Source organism: Balearica regulorum, chromosome 5, assembly GCF_011004875.1.
Source record: "Balearica regulorum gibbericeps isolate bBalReg1 chromosome 5, bBalReg1.pri, whole genome shotgun sequence".
Classification (NCBI taxonomy): domain Eukaryota; kingdom Metazoa; phylum Chordata; class Aves; order Gruiformes; family Gruidae; genus Balearica; species Balearica regulorum.
Genome location: NC_046188.1, coordinates 51,955,671 through 51,969,357, shown reverse-complemented (window position 1 = coordinate 51,969,357; position 13,687 = coordinate 51,955,671). Strand labels below are relative to the sequence as shown.

Genomic DNA, 13,687 nt, shown 5'->3' with positions numbered 1-13,687 from the left:
TCCTTCCAGGACTGTATGGGGGCTGTAAAGGTTACAGTATACTAATCCTTTCTTTGGGAAGGAAGAAATTGTATTTCCAGGAAATCAAGATACTATCTTGTTAAAAACAGTTCTTTTGGTGGAGTAGAAAATGATGAGAAAACTTTTCTGGGGAAGTTGGGAAACTTTTTGTAGTGTCACTGCTGTTTATGCAGAGATAGTTATGTAACAGGGTTTTCCACCTTTAGACCACTAGTTGACTGTTCAGAATAGGTGGATGTTTGTGTTTTTTATTTGTTGTGGGAATCAGCTGTCTCTTAGACCTCACTGCATGTTTTATGCATCAAGAGCCGCCTTTGTATTAAGGGAAATCCTGTAATTGTTCTGTATGCTGTCAGCAAGGTATGTAACATTGGATCTGGGGGACAGACACCTCCCAATATTTTGAAGTAATTTATCTTTTTAAAATGTTCTTGCTAAAGATCAAGTTATTACTACCTTTGTTATGCTAAGCTTAGTGTAATCTCTTAAGATAAATAACAAGAAGAAAATGCTCAAATAATATACATTTGCTCTCTGAACTTTAAAAGGAAGCCAGACAACTGAATTAATGAAAGTCACTTATTAAGCAGCTGGAACCCCAGATAGCTTAAAAGCAGGATTTGCAATTTGTGCCAAAACATCCTGCAAACCAGAAGTTTTGATAATCAGGTTCTTCAGCTTATTCCACTGTAATGCTCTTTTAATACCTGTTTGTTCTTTAGACCCTTTGCAAAATACTTCTCTGCTATGCAGCAGTCTTGCTCACATCATGTTATGTGCCAGTGAAACACGTGCAGTTAAATCTTGAGCATGTCTTTCATTTTTCACTTTTTTAGATTCTAGTCTTTGAAAAAGAGCATATTAAAGCTACTGCAGTGTCTTGGCAAATAATCCATATCAAATTTGTCTGTCTTTATTGGCTTCTTGAGATGCACAGCAGTAGTGCAGCTGCTTTCATTTGAAAGCCACAGGAACCCAAACCACTTTTTTCTCTTTGAATATTTGAACATAATGTATGCTCCTCATTCAAAATACAGCAAGCATCCCTAACTTTGGATGTTCAAGTTTGAATATGTAAGAGTAAAAAAAAAAAAAAAAAAAAAATAAATTTACAGCCTCTCTCCCTGTTAGTTAAAGCTTCTCTAGGTACATACCGTCAATATTTTCCACCTTTAAACTTCCACTTCTCCAAAATGAAGATTTTAGCTACTCAGTTTATTCTTGCCGCAAAAAACATTGTGGACATGAAGGACTGTCTTTCGTAGCTTCAGCTCTTTCTTTCTAGAACTGCTGTGCAATGAAAATTACAAGATTCTATGCAGTCTTCATTATGGCTATCCAGTAGCAGTGGGTATCAGTTTAGTTTTGCTACCCTGCCTCTTCGGAAAGATTGGCAGTAGGGAACACAACTTGTCCCTCCTTTTACTTTGTACTGTCATGCTCTTTTCCGCCTTTCCTATAAATATATATAAACACTTAACCTGAAAAGTAGGAAGAGTATGTGATGGAAAATTGCTTGTTGCCCTCACAGTTGCCCATTACAGTGGATGCTACAATTGGCCAGTGTTTTGCATATGTGATAAAGGAAACAGGTGTTTAGTCTTAGAAGTTGATTTTGAATGGATGCTTGTAGTTATTAAGGTAATCTGTGTTTTTCAGCAGGAGTCTGTCATCTTTAGAAGTTGCTGCAGATTCAGTTGCCTTGCCATAACTATGTATACAGAATGATATGATTGTGTGTTCACTGTTCCAGTACACACGCTGTTTTCTTTAGAAGCATTTCTAGCAAGTAGTAATTCTGATGCAGAATATGCAAGTAAACAACAGGGTAAATTTTATGATAATGTATGGTAAACCAATTAAATTATAAACAGCTTCTAAGATGTCTCTGTTTTGGAGTGAAATAGGAACTGTCACTTACTTGACTGAGAACTTACTGAGAACATCATTCTCAGGCAGGACTTATGCAGGCCAGAATGTAAGGCCTTGAAATTTTGGTAAATAAATAATGCCAGGCATCAAAAAAGCAGCAGACCTATTGTTTGTTCAGATGGAGTTTGAAATTATAAGACTGTGTGAAATAGCAGCATACTAGAAAAACAACTTTGTAGAGTAGTGTTTATTAAGTAGGATTCTGGTTTACCGATACCTACACTTAACATTATGAAAAGTTAAAATATTTGTGAGAAACCTGGCCATAATAATCTTATTTTGTTGGAATCAATAATAATCTTGCTGGACTTTTCTGATCTTTCTACATGTCTGATTATCTTCTTTTATTTTTCCTTCCAATTTGACAAATGAGGTCACATAAAAGCAAGCAATTCTAAAAATGATCAGTGTGTATTCATTGTAGAGTTAGCTAGTATATACGCAAATATGGTCTCCCATAGTTGCTGTTACTAATAAAGAAATTTAATGCTGGAAGGCAATCTCTTTGGGCAAGCAGTATACAGAAAATGGGACTTTGGAAGGAAAATCTGAAAACTATAACTATGCACAGTTTTCTGTTTGTGCCTAGTTGATAACAACACATTGCCTTCCATTGTTCATGTAGTTGTCAGTCTTCCTGTGAATATGCTAAAAAAAAGGCACTGTCAGGAATATGGAGAGTACAGTTGCATGTCAAGAGATTTTGAAATTGGGCTCTGTGCACAAAATTCAGCACTCAAGAAAGCATAGAAAGTACTCTTAAGTGGGCTGGCTAGGCTAGCTGGCTAGCCCAATAGTTTTTATTGCATATTAAGAACCTGTAAAATATGTGTGACTTGGATCACAAGATACAGCTTTAGATATGAGTTTATATTGAGGGGAGCAGAAAACTGGTAGGAAATAACTACTGACTACTTTTGAGTAACAGTTACTGGAGAAAGTTTAATAACCTCTTCAAATTATAGTAATACTATTGAATCATAGAGTCATGCTGTTGTGCTCATGGGTTTTGTTTCTTCCCTGTATAAAGGCTTAAAGTATAGGTCTGTCAGTTGCATCTCTTTTTAAACTGAATTCGGTTAGCTACAATAAATCTGGATGCTTGTTAACTGCTCTAAACTACATCTGTTTCCCTTGCTGATGACTTCGCTGGTTTTGCTGCGGTTTGTTGGGCTGCCAGCTCAGTACAGCATGGCTCTGACTGCAGCCATGAATGCATTTTGTATAGATTCAGAAAGGACTTGAGAGGAACAAATATATTCTTAGAAGTGGCTTTTTAAAGACCATGCCTTACTATATAAAATTAAAGCAGCCAAGGTCTGACTGCACTGTGACATGCTAAAGCAGGTGTACACATCAGTTTTTGAATACCCACTAGGGAGAATCATTAAAATAATCTCTAGGTCATCTAAAAACAGTCAGAGAGGAAAGTGGAATGTATTCCTCACTGTGTCTGGCGCTTGTAGCTCTACCAATTCTGAGCCAGGTGCTGTAGAACAATTACCGCATAAGTTGTAATGTGAAGTTGGAAAACTTCCAAAAAAAAAAAAAAAAAAAGGATTTTGATCTTTGCAAGGAGGTATTAAGCCTACATTCAGTGTGTTAGAGTTTTTAAATTAGGCTCATATGCTCCAGGGTGCAAGCTTGTTTTGCATGGTGTTCTGCTATTGGAGCACGGCTTGCCTGGGCATTAAGCCCTGGCATGAAAGGCACTAGAGTAGTATGGAAATTAGGAGAACCAAATGGTGACACACTGGATGTTCGTTTAAGCATAGTCTTGCTTAAATGACTCCTCTGAAGAGGCTGAAGCAACATAAGAGAAACAGAATTAAAGGAGAGCAATTAACCTCTCCAAAAATGGAAACAGTAAATACAATGGTAAGTATCGAAAGAAACATTTTCTTCTTTGGTATTCAGATTGTCTGGTTTTGTCAAACAGATGAATTTTTTATGTTGGCTTAAGAGTTTCAGGTAAAAATTCTAAAGTTGTCTGAAAAATACAGTGTAACTGGTGCAGACTGGTCTGCCAGTATGCCTCAGCTCTGAGGACAGCAGTTTGCAGGCTCATTTGTCCCTAGATGTCTGCTGGAACTTCATGCTCTCTTTTCAGGATATAACTGCTGGCATGTTTCTCCTTCTTGACTTCTGTTACTGGTTTAAACCAGATGGGCCACAGGTAATTAGTTTGGCTTTATGAAAACTGTGTAGGCTACTCCATGACAAGAACAGATCTCATGTTTCTCCCTATTTGAAGAGCAAGTACTGCAAAAGCAACAGCTGGGATGGGATATGTATATTAAGGAAGAGTGCCAGTCCTCAATGTTCTGCAAAAATTTCATTTAGTACATAAATACCATTTTGTTTCCTGATGAAAAATGCAGCAAGTTTTTTGTCAGTCTGTTATCATTTACAGTCCCCTAGTGATATGAAGCACTCATATTGTGTGAAGTAACCACTCCCAGCTCTTTTGTATCGTGAATCTGTAGGACTCGGTTACAATTTTCTTGCTTGTCAAGCTGGCTAGGTTTTGTTGTTTCTAAAATACCTATCCTAATCTAATCTCAGAATTCGGTAAAGAGATTCTTACCATTAAGAAAACTTGAACATGGTTAGTAATGCTAGTAAAATCAGGGAAAGCCAGGTTTGTGTTTTCAGAATGCACTTGGTAGAGATATGTTTTTGTTAAATTGTGATCTTTTCTGTGGATAACTGACGGATAGCTCTTATGCTCTTTGAAGGCCTCTGAATTTTACCATTCCTATCATGAAATTGGTGCAGCAGCCAAAGGCAGTACACAAGTAAAGTTGCAGGTTTTTATTTCTGAATTTAAGCTACTATACTGAATAGTAGAGAATAGCATTGGAAGATGCATTGTCCTAAGGCAAAATAAACTAAAACTACATGACTTTTGATATAAGTTTATCTAAAAAGGTCTTATAATCTGCCAATGAATTAATGTTATTACAATGCTCCCAGACTATCTGCACCATTAGAAGGTTCTATCTAATGTCTAGCCCAGGCTTGCTGAAGTAATTATCTTGGGATATTCAGACTGTTCCAACTCATTAGAAATGAACTGTTAAATTGCCATGTTTCCATTAAAAATCCTCTTTTTTCATTTGCTTATCTTTTCATAATTTTTATCTCTTGGGATGATGTTTCTCTGACTTATTAACAATAAGGTAATCTTTCATATTACATTAGCAAAGCATGATATGGAGATATTAAGAAGATGGGGGTTAGCTGGGAAAGGAAGGAACTTCCTGCTTTTGTCTCTGCCTCCATCCATCCCAAGACTTTTAGTGTGTGACATTGGGAGTGTGTTCTAAGAGTAGAACCAGATGAAAAGCCACCACTGGAAGAGTGTATGCGATCAGTGCTGATTGCGCTGGTTTTATGGAATTACCTTTCAGTTTGTTTTTTATTTCTATGTTAAGAGGAATGGGATTTCCATACAGACTGTAAAAAAAAAAAAAAAAAAAAGCTGTCTTGGGATGTGTGTTATTTGTTTCTCCCGCAGTGAACCGACTTCAACACTATGGTTTTGCAGTGTACGGTCCCTGATTGATCTGGGTTTGTAGGGCACAAAATCAGATACTGTGTTTAAGCTCTGATTTAACTGAGATTTGGATCCTATCATTGCATGCAATTTTTCAGCTCTTGCAACTTTTTATCCTTAGAAATGAAATAGAGAAAAAGAATGCTGTATTAAAAATGCTTGTGAACATATTTGAACACTAAGCATGTGCATTTTCAGAAATGCTTAACGAGTAACATGCATCCCTGTAAAGCCTTGATACATTGTCTGCAACGATGTGCTCAGTAAGGGAGACAGGTCAGAGGTGGAGATCATGCTGTGCTTTTTAAAAATCTGCATTCAACTGTATGGAATTCAGGCCTCTACTATGTATTAAATCTATTTTCATCTGACTGAGAATCTCTCCTTTTTGGTTAATCATTCAGTATGGTCATGGTTTTTTTTTTGACAGCAAGGATTATGTCTGTAATTATTGTTGATGGCTTTGAACAGTGATACTGTGTCAAGGTCCTGTTGTTGACTTGCCTGCTTCATCCAATACTATTGCAGACAGAACTTAATTCTATTTTTTGGCACAATTTCTGAGGAAACTAGGTGTCTGTAAGCTTTATCTCTTCTGTTGTTGTCTCTCCACAGAAGGATTTTTAGCATTTGATCAGTTTCAAACAAAATTGACATAGACATAGAGTTTTAATAGTCAGGTCCCTGCAACTTCATGAAAATAGGCAGCTGGACAGATGAAGATCACCCATCTTTTTTCCCAAGACCTAACAGTGAGAGGGCATTGTAAATGGAACATCTATAAGACATCAGAGAATCTAGTCGCAAAACATCCATGGAAACAAGGATCCATGTAGAACTGTTTTGTAAATACTGATAGTGGACAATTAGTTCACTGAGCTGTCATCCTTAGAGTTTTGAAGAACCTAAAAAGAGATAGGGTAGTTATAAAACTGCTGAGAGGATTTTTCCTGAGAAGAAAATGGTTTCAGATTTTAAGTTGTTTATGCATTTGACTACTTCATTATCAATGCCTCTGATTGTGTGATGCACAGGATGGAGCTTTTAGCTCTTTCTTCTATTTGCTGTAGAACAGACTGGATGCAGGAAGAAATGGTGAATTTTTATTGAGTGATTGTGCATTAACTGAATTTAGTGGTCTGTGTTTATAAAATGCAATAGCATTGTACTTTAGTGCAGCTAACTGCAAGGAGCTATGAAAACCAGTAATATCTGATGGTGAAGAAAGATGGGAGAAGGGAAGATTTGCAAACCGTTGCTTTACAGAGAAAACAGAGAATTATACACAACAAGAAAATTAAGTCATTACGGAGAAGATGAGTTCTGAAATAGATATATACAGGAAATAGAAAATCAGTCAATTTTCCATTATGAAGGACTATTCAAAGATGTGAGGATACAGAAAATTCCTCTTTTATAAGGGAGAGAAGGTGAGGTAACTAAACAAGAATGCAGTTCGAACTTTCAGGGAATAGCAGTTACAAGACCTTTCTTTTTTCCTATTTCATTTTGAAAGTAATCATAGTGAGACAAGAAGTAATTGAGAATGTAGATTCATTTGAAAGTAAATGAAGGTGGCTTGCATGGGTGAAGTATTTTTTCCAGTCTTTCAGTATGAAAGACTACAAAGTCAAAACCTTCTAGAAATAAATATCACTAAAGTACTAATGGGAATTTTGATACATATGACCATATGCTATTTGGAAGATTCAGGTCATAGACATTCTAGGCTATGAAACAAGCTTATTTTAGACTTGAAAGGATAGAATGGTAAAAAGAGACTGTGAAATTCTAAGCTGTCTATACAGAAAAAATACCAAGGAAAACGGGTGATTTCTTCAAAGTCTGTGATGTCCCTGTAATAGTTTCTGTATATATATACAGCAGCATGCCATCAGAAAATAATGACAAATTGTTGGGAATGTACATATAAGACCTATGCTCTCAAGGGAATAGTTGTTCCTCTCTTGTTCCTCTGTGTTGTCTAGCAGAAATTTGGGTCAGGAGCCTACAAATGGAAACGGCACATCTCTCAACAAAGTAAAGGAGCTTAGCTAAGTCAAAAGTGATATAGCTAAGAATGGGAAGAAATGAATACTGGGCCATGTAAACAAGGTTTAAGCAGGAAAGTCGGTATTTTATCCAAGAAAATGCATCTCTTAAAAGCATGTGGTGGAAGCCTCATCACCTCTCAAGGAAATGGGCTGGCTTAAAGCAAGAGTATTAATGTGTCTCATGGACAGCTGTTCTCTGTACAAGAAAAGAACTGTGTCACTTAGAAATATTTCTGTGTCTTGAAGGTTATGCTCAAAAAGTAGAGTGCTTTTTACTCTCAGTAACTCAGTGGTTCCCTACAAAGGGACAGGAAAGATAGAATATTTTCCATTGGAACGGACCTACAACGATCATCCAGTCCAAATGCCTGATCACTTCAGGGCTGACCAAAAGTTAAAGCATTTTAAAGGCATTGTCCAAATGCCTTTTAAATGCTGACAGGCATGGGACATCAACCATGTCTCTAGGGAGGCAGTGTTGTCCCAAAAGTGGGATCATTTACCTGGTGTGCAGTACGCCAATATACACACAGAGCAGAGGTATTTTATTTATTTCATGTCTGCACAGAGATGGGTGCTAGGTGGTAGTTCCACAAAGCTAGCATACTACACACAGAATCTACCACATATTTATCTTGTTACAGGATTAGAAAAAACCTGCCTAAATTTATGCTAATTGGTTATTAATTACCACATCATCTACTATTGGTCAAGCATCTTTAAATTAGCAGGCATGCTCCTTGAAGGTGTGGTGGCTGTAACTTGCATAGTCCTTTAATTGGGTAGGTGGTGGCAACCCCCCCCTGCCCAGCTGCCTTTCCCTTCCCCAGGTTACTGGTGATTCTTGTTGACTTCAGGCCTCTCTGGCAATTGCCCAGCTCTCAGTGCCTTCTGGGGCAGGCTGTTTCCTCTTTATCAGTTTTTCAGCTCTCCTTCACGGATACTCTTTAGCAAAGCATGCTTTTTATCAGTCTTTCAGCTCTTCTTCAAAGATATGGTCGTCAGCAAAGCAAGTAGTGCATTTAAACCTAAACTAAACAGTGTCTAAGCACTAAGCCAAACACATTTCTGTCCCTGTAAAGTGGAAAATTCTGCGTTATGGATATAAGCAGTTCCAGTGTTTGCCCAACCTCTCTGTAAAGAAATGCTTCCTAATGTCCAGTCTTAACCTCCTCTGGCACAGCTTTGAACCATTCATATGCATCCTATCACTGGATCCCAGGCAGAAGAGCTCAGCACGTCCCTCTCCATGTCCCCTCCTCAGGAAGTTGTAGAGAGCCATGAGGTTGCCCCTCATCCTCCTTTTCTCCAAACTACACAAGTCCAAAGTCCTTAGCCACTTCTCATAGGATGTTCCTTCCAGCCCTTTCAGCAGCTTTGTTGCCTTCCTCTGGATGCATTCAAGGGCCTTCACATTCGTCTTAGATTGTGAGGCTCAGCACTGCACACAGTATTCAAGGTGAGGCTACACCAAGGCTGAATACAGTGGGATAATCACCTCTTTTGATCGGCTGCTTATGCTGTATTTGATGCACCCTGGGACACAGTTTGCCCTCTTGGCTGCCAGGGCACAATGCTGACTCATACTGAGCTGCTGTCAACCAGCACAAGCACCTGGGATAATGTCCTATATACATTATGATTATATCCAGAACTCAGCTGAAAGGAATGATTTGTTGTATATATAGTACCAGAGGTTTTACTGCAGTTGAAGTGCCATAAATTTCATCTCTGTGGTGAATTTCTCCTCATGGAGCAACTTTTACAGTCCATATAGATGCAAATTTGGCTGAGGTTAGATGGCCATTGCCAAAATCGAATAGTTGCGGGTTTTGCTAGTATTTAATAAGTTTCAGAGTTAACTGTTGAATAATGATAGAAGAATCACATAAGAACACTAGTGCATTTGTGCAGAATGTTAAGGAAATTGAATGATATTTGCTTAAGGTATTGAGATAGAAAAATACAAATGTAAATATCATATGAAGTGTCTGGCTCTTAGAACTGCAGTAAAAAGGATTTAGTATAAGCTAACATAAAAAGAATACTCTTTTCTGCTTAAATTTACTTCTTGAATCCAAATTGTTTCATATTTACAGTGCACGTTGCATAATTTCAGAATATTTTTTAGGCCAGTAGGAGCAGGTTTCTTTAAACAGCAGATTTCCCTTGTATTCAATATACAACTTCACTCTTAATGAGTACATTTATTAGACTCCAAATGAGATGTAATATTTGAGCTGTGTCTTATAGTGAACTCAAAGCAAATGAAGCAGTTCAGAGGTCAGAGTTAATTCCATGCAAAGAGAGTTTTCAGATATATTAAATCATTTGCTTTTCCTTTTATTCACATTCCTGCACCTGACTTCTGCTCCTTCACATTTGTGATGTTGATAGTGAGGAGATAAAATCACCAAGATTTTAGTCATCTGACAATTAAATATCAAGCTGTCTTTAGTACATATATTTTACAATGCTGATGAATGATGATGAAGTTTCTACCACTTCACTGAATAGTTTTGGAAGTGATATTCAAAACTTCAAAGAACGATAGGCTTTTGGCTTGGACTTGGGAACTCTTACTCTCATGGACTTGGCATATTCTGTGCCTTCTCCTGACTTTGTGCTGGTTTTCTCAACAATGTAGTCAGTAGAACATACCTGACCTTGAGTTAAGCTTACAATTAAATATCAGAATGATTGTGAAACCTCAAATGAGAAGTATAATAGCTGTTGAAAAATACTTAGCTTTTATCCTTGAGTGCCAGTTTTCTTGACTCATAACAATTCTCAAAGCAAAATAGTCTTGGTTTTGCTCCAGTGGACAGTTTCCTGAAGTGCTTGACTAGAGCAGAATTGTCTGGTTGTGTTGATTGAGCTGGTGAGTGATGGTTTCTGTTGAAGACTCATGGTAGTGTTTTAACACTATCTATGAATAGAGAAAACATAGTTAGTGCTGGTAGGTTTGTTCCAGTTGGAAATTTAGGACCATGCTCCTCAGATGGCATTCCTTTATAGCTGAAGTAGTTCAGTTACAAGCTTGCTTTTAACCTGGGGTTTTTTGGGTCGGGGTTTGGTTTGGTTTTTTTTCTTCCTATTCCTTGACAGTACATTTGAAAAATGGATGTAGAAGGCAAGTTACATATACAAATTTCACTAAAGTGCTCCCCAGCTTAATCTATAAAGCAATCCAACTTGCCCTAATATCTAATACATATCATAATTGCTTTCTATGCTTTTCCTTCATGAGTAATCAAAATCAATTTACTGAAAATGTGTTTTGCTGGAGTTTGCGTTGGGGAATTGTTTTGCCTACAGACATCCAAGTTGCTATGACATTGTTTCAAAGATGTCTTTCATTTTCTTTATTCTTGTAGAACAACTGTAGTTTGCAATTGCAGTAAATGACAAGCAGATAACTATCCAGAAAACTGAGGTCCAGTAATAGGTTCCAGAAGTGAAGGTTTGTATTAATTTGTTAAAACCCCAGAAAAAAAGGGATGGGATTTCTCCTTAATATGACAAGTATATCATGGGTTCCGAAAACTTGAGACTTCCAGAACACCACTATGCTTCAAACACTGGATTATGTAGCTGTAATTTGTATGTTTGGTCAGGTTCATTGACCTGACTTGCCAATACCATTCATGCTTTGCTTCCTTATAACATGACAGGTATGTTAAATGATTTATTCTGCCCCACTTTGTAACCTGTACTCTGTTAACCTCTTTCCTAATGTAATGGAACAGAAAGTGTCCTTGTAAACTGATAAATGAATGCTGTTATTCTCTGGTGATGCACTCAGCACATATTGTTGGATGGAGAATTTGCACACTGATCCAAAAGTGATAAGGGTCAAAATAAATGATTTTTCAGTTTATTACTTGCATCTGTCACTGAGCATCTTTTTTGGTTTTTTACATTTAAGATGGAACGTGAGTGGTTTTAATGTGTATCTTGTCTAGACGGGGGTTGCCTACTAATTTCTAGATCAAGTAGTGATTTCTGATATTACTGGAAAGGTCTGGATTCTTCAGTCTCTCTACTCTCTAGAGGAATTTTGTGCAATCCTCCAAGTCTACCTCTTGAACGATGAAGTTGCACCACAGAGTTTGTAGCTGTTAAACCACTTTTTTTTTCCCTTTTCTTTTCTTTTCTAATGTTCACCTATGAACTCTGCTCTCCCAGGCAATTTAGGATAATATGCTATTTCTCTACCTGTCTGTCTCATCTTAACATGCTTCAGAACCCTCTGGCTGAGAACATGGTTCTCCTGGCAGCAGCTTCTCCTTTTCAGTTCAGTTCCATCTTTGCAATGTGATTAAGGCTTCCTTATGTTCCCTGCTGTGCTACATGTGCTGCTAGTTTGAAGTTAAATTCTCTTTGAAACAGATCCAATGTTTTCAGGCAACTTATGTGCATTAATTGTTTCTGAGTTGAATAGTTGAAGGAAGTCAGTAGTCTCTATGAGGCCAAAACTGTCAAAAATACACTCCCTCACCCGTGAAGCTAAGGTACATATTAACCCAGTGCTTGATTTTATAAATGAAGAATAAATAAAAAAAAGGAGGAAGTAACAATTATGTTCCATATTTCATACAAAGATATGCTGAAGGCATAACTAGACTTTTGTCTAGGGAAGGTCATAGAATGCATTTCTTCCCCCCCTCCCCCCAAAGAAGAAAGAAGTAGACATGGTTTTGTCCAAAGAAAAGAGGTTTGTATAGTTTCTTGCTAAAAGTGGGCAGTTGTATTTGCCTTCTGCTTTTTAAGATGTTTTGGAAGGGAATGAAAAGAAAAAAAAATCTGAGGTAAAAAACTTTAGTTTAAGTACAGTACAAGCTGAAATTATTGTTTCTTTTGAGATTAATAAAAAAATTACATTTGGTTTATGTTTTTGTATCAACAGCTACACCCATCCATTTATTTAAGTATGGCGTAGATAGCTTAGTTTTATAAGTATCAAAAACAGTTTGACAAGCCAAGCAATTAAAGGTTTTGTAAAAACTTTTTTAGAGTTCAGCTGATTGCTAGCTAAGGCAATTTGATTAGTCCGTAGCCCTTATAATCACTATTGTAGCAGTGCTGGAAATGCTTATTTGGTAACTGTGATGTAGCATTCTGATTCTTCCCACTGGCAACATAAATAGCATTGATTTTTTTTTTTTCTCCTTAGGCATTTATTTTAAGAATGGCACTGAAATATCTTTTTTTGCCACCTCAGAATGAAGATTTTTTTCTTACCTGATCAAATGGTATAAAACCCAAAGGAGAGAATAAGCCAGGCTATTGTAGTAACTTATCGCTTTCTGTTATTTTTATTTTGCTTTGTTTTAAAAGGACTAACCAGCCGGGAATGTTCACAAAGAAAGAATTTGATCAGTTGGCCTCAGTGATAGACAGCTTCAGTCTCATGACATATGACTACTCAACACCACAACGGTAAGACTCCAGCTATCATTAGAAAAAGATTGCTGAAGGAACTGATTCCCAGTTAAGTGACTATTAAATCTACAGCATGAGTTCATTTTTTTAGTAAAGTGGATAGTGTGTTTAAACTGTATCAGATACTGACGTTTTGGATTAGTAATTAGGATAGATGATTTTTGAATAATAACAATAACTCAGGACATTGTTTTAACAGCAGTGTAGACTTGGCACCCAGATATTGTGAAAGACTTTGTACTAAAGCTAAAAAATTATCCTTTTACTTGTACTGTGACAGTTATTCTTTTCCAGGTCAGGTTCTTTTGATTTAGCTATTTAGCATGGTTCTGCAGGTTAGGTACAGAAATAATCTAGTACATATTATTGTTGAAAAAACTAGCTTTAAAGTACAATCGACAGCTTATTTGCTTCATCTTGAGGGAGCAGACTGCCTTTTGGCAGTACTGCTGATGTAGACATGCTTAAACATGGTTTTCCATTCATCCACCAGTCCCTCCCCTGTACTGATACAGCTGCTTGTGCAGCAGCTCATCAAACCAGATCAGGGAGCTGATCTGACTGAAAAATAACACAAACCCTCACTGTTGTACATGACTATTCATTTTCAGGAACTTACTATGTTTAACTGTGTGAAAGTGGAACAGCAATGTAGTTGAGAGGTCCTTAAACTCTG

General features: G+C 37.1%; 1 protein-coding gene across 3 annotated transcripts in view; it reads left to right on the top strand.

The window, feature by feature from the left end:
* Positions 1-13,687, top strand: part of CHID1 (chitinase domain containing 1) — a 132,381-nt gene that overhangs the window by 38,220 nt on the left and 80,474 nt on the right. For all 3 annotated transcript variants that reach the window (XM_075754887.1, XM_075754886.1, XM_075754885.1), the window contains one exon: positions 12,907-13,008. In XM_075754887.1, the coding sequence (XP_075611002.1) occupies positions 12,907-13,008 (102 nt within the window). The remainder of the gene's footprint in view (positions 1-12,906; positions 13,009-13,687) is intronic.